Below are 15,399 nucleotides of genomic sequence, written 5' to 3'. Positions count from 1 at the left end.
GTAGGCCAGTGGTTCTCAAAGTGCGGTCCGGGGACCCCCAGGGAACTTGAACTTGAATCTTGACGAATTAAGATTAAGAAGTTTTTAAAATATTCATCAAATCAAACTAAAGGTGTTTCAGTTATACAGGGATGATGAGGAGAGTAAGTCAATATAAAATGCAAAATAAATCAAATGAATAAATAAAGGGGAAAAACATATCCTTTATCAAAGAATATTAATCGTTACAGTGACATATGAGAATGGTTGAGGGGAGTACTAAAGATAAATACATAATAGTATTAGTAATAATAATAATAGATATATTTTAAACTCTTAATCAAACAATAAACATATATTGTACTCTGACATACAGGATGTAGAGTGATTGAGACAGTGTCATCTTTGAGCAGATATCATAATATCATATCAACATGAGGTTATGTCACAATGTGAATAGTTATTCTATAATTGTCCTTTGAAGTATTAATTAAATAATACATTAAATGATATTGTCATCACATTGTTTAAATAAAACTGTCAAAAATATAGTCTAAAAACAGGTCAGTTCTCTATTGGCGGTCTGTACTAAAGGAGATATTGTTGTACTGGAATAGAATAGAATAGAATGCAATTAATTAATTAAAATAGTGACTGTAGCCTATTTAGAATGAACTTATAAAATATGATACAAACGTAACACAGAGCGTTACATGAATAGTACAGTCTGTCACTATTCATTCATAGTGCTATAGTGACAGACTGGTTTAATCGCCAAGGACTCTCAGTGTAAGAATATATTTAATGTAATATTGTTACTAGAAAAGCAGCTTCTACAGTGCACTTTATAGCGTACACTAGTGTCATCTGTATTTAAATATCTGACATTGATCTTCTTCTTTTCACTATTTTATTCCAAAATGTAAAAAAACAACAAAAAACAAATAAATGTATACTTTGTCAGGATCAGAAATAATATAAAGTAAACATGATGTGAATAACATGCACAGATCTACATTTATCCTTCAACTTATTGTTTATCCCTGAAGTGACTGGATATCACAGGTTTTGTAGGCCCTCATTTATAAAATAAAAAGTCAATATAAAATACAAAATAAATAAATATGAAAAAGCGTCCACTGCATACCTAAAATAAAACTGTAATAAATGCCTATACTTTGTTTTTGCTCTTAAATGTGACATTGTAATGACGAGGCATCAGGAGAAGCCCCGTCGTGCTAAATTGCACTGTGTCACTGTATCCGACCTTTCTTTCTTCAATGTAGGCCTACTCCTTGATCTTAACACGCATGCGTCGTGGTGCAGCACAGATAATCACATCCTTGCAAACTCCACCGAATACAGTCTGAAGCACTGATGTTCCCAATGTTTTCCTATTTTTTAACTGTACTTCTATTTTGGCAAATACACTCTTATTGTACTTTTGACCTTGTGTTTGGGGGTTTAAAGAACAGTGGGTTAAATATCACTTACCAACAACAAAGCAGCATGCCAACACAAATCTTAATTCAGGTGCCCACATGTCCCTCGTGCCCAGATGGTTTTAATGCCCAGTTGTCCAAGTGCCCACATGTCTCCACCACCAAGTGTCCACTCTTCCAGGTGCCCACATAGATGGTGTTGGTGCCCAGTTGTCCCTAGAACCCAGTTGACCAGGTGCCCACTTGTCCCTAGTGCCCACATGTCCCTAGTGCCCACGTGTCCCTAGTAGTGCCCAGATGGTTTTGGTGCCCACCTGACCGGTTACCCATAGGAATACCAAGATGAAAGCTGCTAAATCTCACCGTCAATTTCACTGTTTGAACTGTTTGACATCAGTCAGCATGTTCACTGTCTGACTGAAACAGCTGAACTTGGGAGAGATAAATGTGATACCACAGTGCCCTCTAGTGGAGAAGAACACAACATTTTCAACAGTTAAAGTCAGTTAATAAAACATCTACTGCATTCACAAACACATCATCAGTGTTGTTTCCTGGAGTCACTCAAGGAAAAGACGTGCAGTCTGTTCTCTACATAAATTATAACTCTATGGCAGGGGTCTTCAACGTTTTCAGGCCAAGGACCCCCTAGCTGAGAGAGAGATGAAGCAGGGACCCCCTCTGTGTTGTATAAAATAGTATTTCATAATAAGGATAAGGATACATTTTTGCAGCTCTTTTTCCCCTCTACACCTATAACTCTTTGCCAAAAATAGCCGAGCTTGTAGATCTGCTATTTTCGGCTAATGTTCCCCTCAGAAAAGGAATTCTAGGGTTCAAGTGGTTAATGTAAAAAAAAACAACGAAATCCTATCACACAAAGATTTGGTGGACCCCCTATAGTAGCTCTGAGGACCCCCTAGGGGTCCCGGACCCCCTGTTTAAGACCCCTGCTCTATGGGATGCTCCATGACACTCATGGGTGGCAAACCTCGCACCGGAAGTTTGATGAAACACATTACAGTGAATGGAGCTGACTGGACCAGCTCATGAACAAACACTATTTCTGAACGATTGCGACCTTTTGTCATATAATGGGTTCAGGAATATAAAAGAAGACATAATTATAACAGGTTGTTTTCTAATCACTTGCTTTTCCATGTGCTCAGTACATCATTTTATTGAAGCATCTAAACAGCTGCAGGTATCGTTTCTGTCTCGGAGGTATCGCGAGATTTGGCTGCCAGACAGGAAATGAAACATACTTTGTGCCCTTTAGATACCTCTATACAATGATACAGTGTACACATCTAAAAGCAACCACAGCAGAAAACAACCTGTGATATTATGTCTTCTTTTATATTCCTGAACCCATTATATGACAAATCGTTCAGAAATAATGTTTCAAGATCAGATATCTCAACTTCTTCCACCAGATAAATTGACCTTTGCATAACCGGGGACAGATATTCCAAGACCTTTGGTATCCACTGATTTCTCAACTAAACAGTGAAACAGTGATATGGCTAGTGATGGTATGTGGACAGATTCTCAAATAAAAATAAGTTTTAAAAAATGTAATAAAATAATAATGTTTGTTCATGAGCTGGTCCAGATGGCTCCATTCACTATAATGTGTTTCATCAAACATCCGGTGCGAGGTTTGCCACCCATGAGAGTCATGAAGCATCCCACAGACTAGAGTTATGATATATCTAGAGAACAGACTGCACGTCTTTTCCTTTCCAAACCTTTCTTGGAGTCACTGGGTGTTTCAGGTCTTGCAACAGACACCCTTGTAAAAATATATATAAATGATAATTATAAAAAATTATTAAGGAGAAAACTGTTACTTTTCAGGAAATGGAACAAAATGTTTCATGAATAAAGACAACGCGTCTCTCTCTGATTGCGTCCAAACTTCAACAAAGATGGCGACACATCTATAATGTCCAATCTGGTGTCTGATTCAAATAACTTTATTCACATTTACGAGGATTAGCACTCTACCATACAGATAGTAAAGTATTCACATACTCTACCATACAGATAGTAAAGTATTCACATACTCTACCATACAGATAGTAAAGTATTCACATACTCTACCATATAGATAGTAAAGTATTCACATACTCTACCATACAGATAGTAAAGTATTCACATACTCTATCATACAGATAGTAAAGTATTCACATACTCTATCATACAGATTGGTTAAAATAACTCTTCATTCATTCACTCAGATTGTAGCTCTTAAGACGTTTCAAAACATGAACCAAAGCAATGAGTAAAACCAGTCGATGAAAACATGTGTGTGACCAACGGAGAAGTAAAGCCTGCATCCACCATGATGTAACTCACTGGTTCTCAATGTGTGGTCCGGGGACCCCCAGGGGTCCTTGAGGCAGAGTCCAGCACGGGTCCAATTTTGACAACCCGCTCCCGCCCCGCCCGCCAATAATCAGATCTGTAGAGTAGACTGACCCATCACCCGTGATAATTTCAAAATACAAACCAGACCCGCCCGTTAAATAATGGACCCGTTGTCCGCCCGCTTACCTGTGATTACAAAATAGCCTACAGACAGTCACTCAATTTAAATGTGTGTTGAAATGCTTTTAACACAAGATATCAGCCTTCAACTATAGAGCTACATTCAGCGGTCAGGTTCCTTCAGAAATCTGCAACTTGAAGTGAAGAACGTAGGAGCGAGTTTTCCATACATAGCCACGTGCGAGAACGCGCATACACACAGTACGCATGTGTCGTTGTTTACATTGTCAGATGGTTTTAATTTGAAGGTTTAACAGGATGTTCAATGTGTTTTTATGAGTTTTATGAGAAGACAACTGACCGGCGTGCTCTATGCCGGCCCTGCTGTGTGACGTTGTTCGGGCGGAAACAGTGCTCTCTGATTTTCACAATAAAATGTTACCCACCCGCGTTTAGTTCAGTACCGCCCGTCCCCGTGAACTTATAAAAGTATATTTTTCACCCGTTTTCACCCGTCAAACGCGGGTACCCGTCAGGTATCCGCAGGGCACCGCTGCCCGTTGCAGGACTCTGCCTCGAGGTGGGTTCGAGGGGGTCCCCAGCAAAATCACTGATAGTCATGAACCAAATGGATCTGTAACTCTGAGAGTGTACAAATGCAAACCAAATGTCCATTTGGTTCCCTTTTGTACACTCTCAGAGTTATGGGGGGTGGGGGTCCGTAGCCTAATGCATATCAAACTGGGGGTCCTTGAAATTAAAACCTCTGGAGAAGCACTGAAGTAACTTAACGTGGTCATGTGACCAGATGGAGATGCAGGTCAGAACAATGCTTTGGTCTTCATCAGGATGAACGTTCTCACAAAGCAGGACCACCGTCTGTCTGTCAGTCCGTCAGTCCATCCACAGACGCTAGTCGAAGCCTTGCCAGTCGCTCTGTTCAGAGTCGTACTCCAGCTCCACACCAACACAGCGAACCCCCTCTAACAACATGGGAGTTCCATGATGACGATCTGGAGGAGAGACAGGCAGACAGGCAGACAGACAGACAGACAGACAGACAGACAGACAGACAGACAGACAGACAGACAGACAGACAGACAGACAGACAGACAGACAGACAGACAGACAGACAGGCAGGCAGCAGACAGACAGACAGACAGACAGACAGACAGACAGACAGACAGACAGACAGACAGGCAGACAGACAGACAGACAGACAGACAGGCAACAGACAGACAGACAGACAGACAGACAGACAGACAGACAGACAGACAGGCAGCAGACAGACAGACAGACAGACAGACAGACAGACAGACAGACAGACAGACAGACAGAGTGTACATTTTAAATAACCGATAGCATACATACTGTACATTAATTTCATGTTAAATGCCAGAGGAGGAGATAGTGAGTATAGTATCGGTAGAAGGATGCTGAGGTTGGAATTTCATTTTGTCGAAAACTATGACGAAAAATGTTGGTCGACTACCTTTCCACTGACAAAAACGAAATAAAAATAAGCTATGATGACTAAAACTAAGACTAAATGCTGTATTGACAATTTTGTCAACAAATAAAAACTAGACTAAAATGTTAGTGAGGGATCTAGTGGAGAAGAGAACCAGTAGAACTAAAAGACAAGTCATTTTATGTTGCGCTCGGGTGTTGTGCTCTGAAAATAGCAGATCTACAAGCTCACAAGCTTGTGAGCTTGTAGATCTGCTATTTTCAGCACGCAACCAAGTGTAAAATCAGCCATTACGACGCCATCAAGGCACCGCCAACATACATTTTAGTCGACTAAATCAACTGTAGATTTAGTCGACTAAAACTAGACAAAAAGAACATTTCAGATGGAATTTTATTCACAAGGCTAGGACTAAAACTAAATCAAAATGTGTTGTCAAAATCAACACTGCCAGGCAGGAGGCCAAGAAGAAGACCAGAGAGGAGATATATGGATGTAATGAAAGAGGACATGAAGTTAGTTGGTGTTTAAAGGCCCTTAGGCTAAATTTAAGGATAACAATTTTATTTTCCCCCGGGGGACTTGTTTCCATTGTGGTCCTATGTATTCAATGAATCAACAGAGCATAGAATATTAACACATTAATACATGTCATCAACACATACAAACAGCTATATTTACAGAGGAGGAAAAAAACAACTGGATAAAAATAAAATCAGTGAATGAGAGGGGATTTAATCTAATAAAAGAGTCAAACACTCCTCATGACGATTAGTGGTTCAATAACATGAAGGATGTAAGGGAAGGAAGTAAGGGAGTAAGGAGATTAACGTGGTGCTGATCTGTCAGAGGCTAGACCTCTGCACAGATGTTCACCCACGCCACACACACACACACACACACACACACACACACACACACACACACACACACACACACACACACACACACACACACACACACACACACACACACACACACACACACACACACACACACACACACACACACACACACCTCCATCTGCTTAAACAAACAGCAGCCTCTAATTCACTGCTTTTAAATCTATAAACATCTCAATAAAAAGATGAAAATGTTCTGTTTAATAAAGAGATGGAGAGACATGGAGACTCCTGTTCCTGAACAAACACTCTATAGTAATGATTAATATCACAATATACTGCTTTAACCTTTTAACAAAACTACTTTTCGTTTTAACCTAGAAATACCACTTATTCTACTGTTAACTACAACGTTTTTTCAATAGTAGTTTTCCCTATTTCATTAGTTTTAGTAACAATAATAATATCTACAGTGTGAATGCAACACAAGGCTTCATTCAGCATGCAGTATAACGTTACCATGTCTGACCAGCAGGCGGCAGTAGCAGCCTGTCTGACTTCCACGAAAGCATCAGTGTCATTTTAGATTCCTTTGGCTATTAAAACATAGCAGATCTACAAGCTCATAGCGCAGCACTGAGTGCTGTGCTATGCTATGCTAGGAAGGTTTTTACATTAACCACTTGAACTCTAGCATCCCTATTCTGTGGAGAACTATAGCCAAAGATAGCCGATCTACAAGCTCACAACAGGCTATTTTCGGCGAAGAGGTTTGGTGTAACATGAATCCAACACTGATGACAGGGTTGCTGTCAAACAAGTCTATGAAGATATCTATGAAATATATGAAAACACTTTGATCTGCAACACAATTTCATACAATATGTAGTGGTGGTCCCTGCTTCATCTGTCTCTCAGCTAAGGGGTCCCTGCTTCATCTGTCTCTCAGCTAAGGGGTCCTTGACCTGAGAAACGTTGAAGACCCCTGATCTACTCCATTGGAATGCATGCGTTTAATGTTTATTGTGTGACCAATGACCCGAGTCCATTTATAGTTATTATAACCCAGTTAATCGTCACCCATGACTCAGCGTGTATGTGTTAATAAGTCATCTATGTAATGAATGTGATAATAGTAAGTCATTTATGTAATAATGCAGTGGTTCTCATGGCATTTCTATCTCTGGGACCCCAATTTATATTGTAAAATCAATGTTAATGTAACTCTGAGAGTGTACAAATGGAACCAAATGGACCCTAACGGGTCCATTTGGTTCCATTTGTACACTCTCAGAGTTACAGAGCCATAAGGGTCCATTTGGTTTCTATCCATCATTTAGCTGGCGACCCCCTGGAACCCCCTCAAGTACCCCTGGGGGTCCCCGGACCCCACTTTGAGAACCAATGATGTAATGAATGTGATAATAATAATAAGTCATCTCACCCATGACCCGGGCGTGAACTTTGACCTTGACGCAGACCTCCTCGTTGGTCTCACTGAGGAGCAGAGCCTCCTCACACAGAACTCCTTCCTGTTGAGCCATGTACTCACATGTGACCTTATGACCTCCTGGAGAGAAAGAGAGAGAGAGAGAGAGATTAGGTTTCTTCTTTAATGCCAGCTAGTGGTGTCACTAAACTCCAGTAATGTTGAATGTTTAATGTTTCTAGAAGCAGTGGTGAGAGAAGCACTAAGCACTGTAGTTTGTTTTCCAGTTCAGGTTTAAAAACTACAGCAGATTAAAAACAACATGTCAGACTAGTGAGCTAAACAGCTGCACCAAACATTAATAATGAGTGTATTTGATGTTCATACGTGTATCCAGAGCCACGAGCCAATGTACAAGCATGTGTTTATTTGTTTATTTAACGGATCCCCATTATCTGAAGCCTTAATGTCAGCTAGTCTTCCTGGGGTCCAAGACATTAAAATACATTAACAAAAATATTTAAAATATCACAGTGTATTACAAAGACATACTAAAAACAGTTAAAATAATATACATTTTACAAAAGTCGATAATCACATAAAAATCACACCCAGTGTGAAGTGGGCGGTGTGTGGTCATCACAACATGACTCACTTTAAAAAAAGGATAAATGACTTTTTTTAAAGTCCATACTGCTATTCATAGGGCTGCACATGTGTCATGTGTTTCGCTAGCCAATCACAGTCCTGAATTTGCAAAGTCAGCCAATCGCATTACAGTTAGTGGTGATGACACTAGCTGTAATGTGATTGGCTGATATGAAAAAAGTATCGATTTGCATTAACAACGGAAGGGTTAGGGGGTACACAATTTTTTTGGTCGGTGTCCAAAACTTACTTATAGGGGGCGGCTACACCGCCCCAAAAAGAGATAACAACAGGGATACAACAGATTTAAAAAGTAGCATTATCAATCTGGTATGTAAGAAAATATGTTATTGTACGTTTTGAGTCTGGCAGGAGAGAGTACCCAGTGCCATCTATTAGAGAGTTACGCCAACTCCGTTCACTTCTTCGGGCCAGGTCTTCTACATACACATACTACATTGGCGAATAGTGACAAATCCCTAAACCGGAAGTTCATGGAATGCATTGAAGTCGACGGCTCCTTGTCACTATTTCCAGCTACATGAACCACGTGACCGACGCTGTTTCTGACCCCTCATTGGCGCAACTCTCTAATAGAAGGCTCTGAGAGTACCCAATTATCAGCTTAAATGTTATAGTGTTCCAGTTCCAATTGTGTCAGCTCATTTATTTATGTCATCACTTCCTGTTTCACTTGGTTAATCTGTATCCTGACTGAGTTCTCTATCCTGATTGGATAAAATTGGTATCCTGACCTGAAAATGCATTTTCTGTTTAATGAAGAGCTGGAGAGACATGGAGACTCCTGTTACTGAACACTCTATAGCAGAGGTCTTCAACAGGGGGTCCATGACCCCTCATGGGGTCCGCGATTATTATTTTTTAAATACAATTTGTCTTTAAACATAACAGGACATATTTGAATAGCTTAGTATTGAATGCACAATAACATGGTATGTTTCTACATATTTTGTAGAGAAAGGTCCTTTTGCACACCTACTGGGAAAGCCCTGAAACACGACGTGTCATGGCGCTACTTGTTCCTGGTTTTTGAAAAAAAAAATCACAGACACTCGTCTGTGAAAAAACACAGACGAGTGTCATGTGAACCATGGCTACTACTGGGACAACCTGTGCATGTAGGAGCAGGCAACCATTGTTTTCATGTTCATACATATAAAACATAATTTTATACATAAATATACGATATATGTGGTATCCCCCTACCCTAGCCGAGGTAGGGGGTCCCTGCTCCATCACCCCATCAGTTTGCGGGTCCCTGGCCTGAAAAGGTTGAAGACCCCTGCTCTATAGCAATGAGTAATATCAGAATATAGAGCTATTCAACACTTATTTTAACCATAGAAAATCACTTACCCTACCTTTAAAACTAAATGTTAAAAAGGATTGATCAAGTGATATATTCCTCAAACAGAGAACATAACCTCTCCATAATCATAGTCAACAAAGCTCCTCAACGTGCTGGATAGAAGTGCTGGAGGTGAGTACTGGAATGGAGTGCTTTGATCGGAGTGTTTGGTCGGTCATTTTAGCTGCAGTGCGATCTCATCAGATCTAATTTTTGCATGAATTAATTGGAACGTGGTATCTCTAAAACAAACTACAAAATCTTCTCCTATTTTAGTCTAGTTTTTATTTGTTGAAAAAATGTGTAAATATATTTAGTCATAGTTTTAGTAGTTTGTCAGTGAAGGAAAGGTAGTGGACAATGATTTTTGGTCATGTTTTTAGTTGACAGAGTGTACTCTGGGTACAGGCAGAGCGGTGGTCTTACCCTCGGGGACGGGGGAGATGTCGGTGATGCGGAGGTGAGGGCTGGGGACCGGAGCGGGACACACGTCTTTACCCAGAGATGGAACCTCTGGCAGGGTGAACACGATCTCATACCGGTGCTGCGTCTTTAGGAAACCAACCTATAATGACAGAGACACATACAGGACCTTAATGGAAACATATCCTTTTAGAACCAAGTGTGACTTGATGTACTCATACTGTTTGCATCTCTGTCTAATAAACTATTAAATCAATCAAAAAACAGAGAGAGAGAGAGACACACACACACACACACACACACACACACACACACACACACGGAGAGAGAGACAGACAGACAGACAGACAGACAGACAGACAGAGAGAGAGACAGACAGAGAGACTGATAGAGACAGAGCGACAGACAGAGCGACAGAGCAACAGACAGACAGACAGACACACACACACAGACAGAGATTAGATATTAGTGGCATCATTACTTCACATTGCATGATTGAGTTTTATGAACATGATTGACACATTATTCAGTTCGACATCAGAATTGGCAATTATACATCTGCAGTGTCCTGATTCTTATCTATTTTGGGCCGTAATGTCATTATAGGTGAAACGTTTAAACTGCTTTCTGCATTTTGAGAGCCATAGAAAAACCTTATAAACTCTGGGAGCCTTTTTCTATAAGTTTACATTCTGCACTTTATAATTGGCATAAAACTGAACTACACGTGCTGCATATACAGTATAATACTATATGTATTCTTACCAAAGATAAAAAATATATTTAATATCGTTGATGTAGGGTGGAAACCTTGTATGTCCAAAACTAGATCTACAAGTTTACGACACACTGCAATGTGATAAGTTATGAGCTTGTAGATCGCCTAATTTCACTCCTTTAGCTTGACACTCTTGTTTGACGAAGTAGTAAAAAACATTAAAAAGTTGAAATATGGAGATAAAAGGCCTGACGGCAAAGATCTACAGAAAACATTATCATTAACATGACCAAAAATATACAGAATATCATGCAGCATGAAGGATACATAAGTACTTGACACATTGGCTGCCAGCATTTTTTTTTTTTCTACAGTAGACTGCCAGACTTTTTCAATGAAAAGTACTCAGGAGCCGAGATACAGAATTTTTAAGTTTTAAGTTACAAGGAAGTGGATGGGAGTCTAAATCTTCAAAAAATCATATCTCCTTGGTCTTTGGGTCAAATTAAAGATTTTTTTTTCTTTTTTCTTCAAAATAAAACGCAGATCTGCGTCTTTGGCAGCCTGCGTTCTAAGGACTCAATAGAACGCAGATCTGCGTTTTTGGCAGCCAATGTGTAAATAAGTAACCAGAGTGACTACATAGAAGGAATAGAGACAGTGTAGTGTCTCAGTAAACTATAGGATCACAGGTAAACCAAGAATCAGTCTAAACAAAAACACAAAATAATAATCTGTACATTTAAGCTACAGAAACTATGCCAGGTCAACAAATAAACCTATTGCATCTGTCTACTGTACATAACATGATATCTAAATTACTTTTTAACCTTTGCATAATCCTGTAAGGTCATCAAGGCTGTAGGGCCAGTGTTACGGGCTGAAGGTTGAGTCTGAAGAGGAGAGTCTTTGGGAGTGAATCTACAGTTCTGACTGACATATAAACATCAGTCAGTATTATGTAGAGCATTGGTTCTCCCCAGCTATTTTTCCCCCCAGTCATTTTAACCATATTTTATAGTTTAATAGCAGATCTACATACTCGTGCCGCACTATGAGCTTGTAGATCTGCTATTTTCAAAAAATCGTGAAATTGGAATTTGGAATGTATACAATATATTTTTATTTTTTATTTTTTTCCCCTAGTGAATATTTTTAACACAAATCTTTGCTTCTGGGGGTCCCTGGCCCAAAAAAATGTCCGATGGGGGTCCACGGCCAAATACATTTGGGGGATCCTTGACATGAAAAAGTTCATTCAAATGCATTCCCTATCGTTCCCAACCTCCATCCTTTACAAGCTCACAATGTGTCACATCGCGACTACAGTGATTATGTGTATTAGTACAGTAAAGTATTTAGACAAATACTTTGAGTTAATAATACAACAGAGAAATGAGTGAATCCTCTGCTCAACAGTGAGCATTTGTAACTCTTTGCCTCTGGGGGGTCCCTGGAACAAAACATTTTGAGATGGGGTCCGCAGCCAAATACATATGTAACTAGAGAAAGTGCTCCTCGGAGCACAGGTCTCCGCCAGGTCAGGTACGATATTGTGGCCTCCTGGTGGCGCTATAATAGGCCAATGTGAAGAGGATGCCATTTATTCTTAGGTCGTTCACAGCAATCAGACACTGCATTCATGATTTGAGGCATTTTGTTCCAAAAATGTGTTTTGCTAAATTAGACCTGCTGGTGGCGCTATAACAGGCCAATGTGAAAAGGGTGGCATTTCTTCCTTGGCCTAGTGGGAATGTGTTTGTGAAATTTCACGGAAATCGCAAGCTGCGTTCATGATTTGAGGCATTTTGTTCAAAACGGACCAATCCTGCACATTTTGGAAGCCAACCTTAGCCAATGAGGATGGAATATGGGGAATCGGACAGATCCGTGTTGATCACATGACTATAGAGATACTGTGTACCGATTTGCATGACGTTTGGTTAAAAACTGTATAGGAGTAATGTAAAAAAAATGGGTTTTGCACAAATCGGCCTCCAGGTGGCGCTATAACAGGCCCATGTGAAAAATGTGGGGCAGAGGTTCTGAATTGGCATCCGGGGAGTGTGTGTGCACAGTTTCGGAGCGACCGGGCCAACAGTGCCGGAGATTAGCTGCTAACACACAGACAGGACACACACACACACACACACACACACACACACACACACACACACACACACGGACGGACGGACGGACGGACGGACGGAGGGTAAAACATACTCTCTCGCCATGCTTTCGGCCTGGCGGAGACAATAATGTCTTCTAAATCATAACAGTATGTTGCTATATCAGTGGTGCGCCAACTTTTACATGTCAAGAACCACCAGAATGATGTAAAAACAAGAAACAGTTATTCTCTCACACAGCTGTGGCATGTGCAGCGTCCCACACTCTACTCCTACACTGTGTCTGAATGCACACACACACACACAACAACACACACACACACACACACGCGCGTGCGCGCGCACGCAAACACACATACACTGTCTCTGAACACACACTCACACACTGTCTCTGAACACACGCACACACGCAAACACAGTCACTGAACACACGCACACGCAAGACGCATACACACACACACACCGTCTCTGAACACACGCACGTGCACGTGCACGCACACGCCTCCCACACTGTCTCTGCTGTGACTGCCACTGTCCTCATTTACTACTACCCCATTTACTCAAGTACTGTACTCAAGTCCAATTTTGAGTTTTTTTTTTTACTTTACTTGAGTTTCCAATTTCCAATATTTTTACTTTTACTCCACTACATCTCAGAGGCAAAATACTTTTACTCCACTACAATTATTTGACAACTTTAGTTACTAGTTACTTTGTAGATTTATATTAACAAAAAAATATCCATGAATTCAAGTCTCCACACACCCACACACACACACACACACACACACACACACACACACACAGTCTGTGCTGTGAGTACTACTGTCCATTGTCAAAGTGACTCATGGTCTGACAGCGAGAGAGAGAGAGAGAGAGAGAGAGAGAGAGAGCAGGTCTTTGAGTGTGAAGCCACATGTATAGTTTGTCACACAACGGCGTCGCGTGTAGAAAACAAGCCGAGACCTACAAGCTCACAACGCTGTGAGCTTGTAGCTCGGCTATTTGCAGCATAGATTGGGCTTGACGTGAGTCACGTCTAGTGATCACAGTCAGGGGTTTTCCGGCAGAACAAATCTGTAACACCCAGCCAAAAATGTCTGGTGAAAATAATGCAATGTTGCAATGCACGCACACGGCTCAGGAATGCTTTTAATAAATACAAATAGCCGCCCCGCCCATATTACACAGTAAAGGCATCTGCTATTACATTTATTTTTGTAATTTCCAATATATTATGTACCCTATAGGATTATATCCCCATAATAGTATTCATATTATTTCCGCAATACTCAATTCAATTCAATTCAATTTTATTGAAGTGTCAAATCACAACAAGTTGTCTCAAGACACTTTACATGTAGAGAAGAGACCCGACAATCCCACCCTGAACAAGCAAGTTTGAGACAGTGGCAACGAAAAACTCCCTCTTAACTGGAAGAAACGTCAGGCAGACACTAGGCTCTAGGGTGGGGGCCTTCTGCCTCGACCGTGTCGGGGGAAAGAGGAGAGAGAGAGAGAGAGAGAGAGAGGGAGAGACAGAGGAGAGACAGAAAGAGATACAGTGCAGGTAGTAACAGTAACAATAGTGGCACATATAATAGTGTAAGATATATATGATAGTATAATATAGTACAGCAATAATGTGTATGTAGTATATAATGGTATAATATTCATACTCATTGACGAGAAGATTCTGGTGGTAACCAGAACGCTCGCCCCAAAACACACTCGCCCCCATTCGTTTCGCGGACAGAGGCCGCCGGATTAGACCCGGGGCGAGCGTGTTTTGGGACGAGCGTTCTTCTTCTAATCCATTCCGACCACCATAGCTCGACCTGGAAGCGACACGTGATTTCATTCACCTGGTTTACAAGTCGAATTTGGGGAAACAAAATAATCAGGAGCTCAAAAACATGATGAGAGGAATACAAGAGATATCTGTGCAACAGCTGCAAAGTGTGCATATTTAAGCATCATTAAAGTATTTTAAAACAGTGAAAGCTACCGAGGAAAAAGAAACAGAACGTTGTTATAGACCCGCGACTCCAGTTCAAACTAGCGACCATGGGAGTTCTCATCAAATCCAAAAGATTCATTGTGAATAATTATAAACAAACAACCTCCTGTTCCTCCCAAGTTGGGGGGAGTTTGACCAAAACCGAAGGTATTGAGGAGGGGGAGGAGGGGGAGAATGTTGCGGTCGTCGAAGATCAAAGGATTTAGCAGCAGTCATTGTGATAATGTCAGGACCACTGGACCAGACAACACTACGGCCAGGTCTAGGGTCCAAGTGTTTCCAATTGGTCTGCAGTCTGCACTGAACCCTATCCATCAGATCCAAAGTAGACGTACTAGGTAATTTTTTTTTGCGACCAAAAGACCATGTATTATGCAAGTACACAATGAAGTTTGACAATGAGTGTCTCAGCTGCATTTAAAACAAAATGTCATTA

The 15,399-nt window shown here is 40.7% G+C and overlaps 1 protein-coding gene across 1 annotated transcript in view; it reads right to left on the bottom strand.

Annotated features, from left to right (window-relative positions):
• Nucleotides 1-4,619: 4,619 nt before the first annotated feature.
• The window catches only part of adisspb (adipose secreted signaling protein b), a 28,480-nt gene continuing 17,700 nt past the window's right edge, over nt 4,620-15,399 (bottom strand). Inside the window, exons 4-6 of the mRNA XM_084042869.1 lie at nt 10,100-10,238; nt 7,672-7,797; nt 4,620-4,927 (exon numbers count right to left, since the gene is read on the bottom strand). Of these exons, the coding sequence (XP_083898995.1) occupies nt 4,827-4,927; nt 7,672-7,797; nt 10,100-10,238 (366 nt within the window). The 3' untranslated portion in view covers nt 4,620-4,826. The remainder of the gene's footprint in view (nt 4,928-7,671; nt 7,798-10,099; nt 10,239-15,399) is intronic.

The sequence above is a fragment of the Gymnoscopelus microlampas genome, assembly GCF_963454915.1.
Source record: "Gymnoscopelus microlampas genome assembly, chromosome: 19".
NCBI lineage: Eukaryota > Metazoa > Chordata > Actinopteri > Myctophiformes > Myctophidae > Gymnoscopelus > Gymnoscopelus microlampas.
The sequence above is the reverse complement of the archived record's forward strand: the minus strand, read 5'-3'. Positions and strand labels throughout refer to the sequence as shown.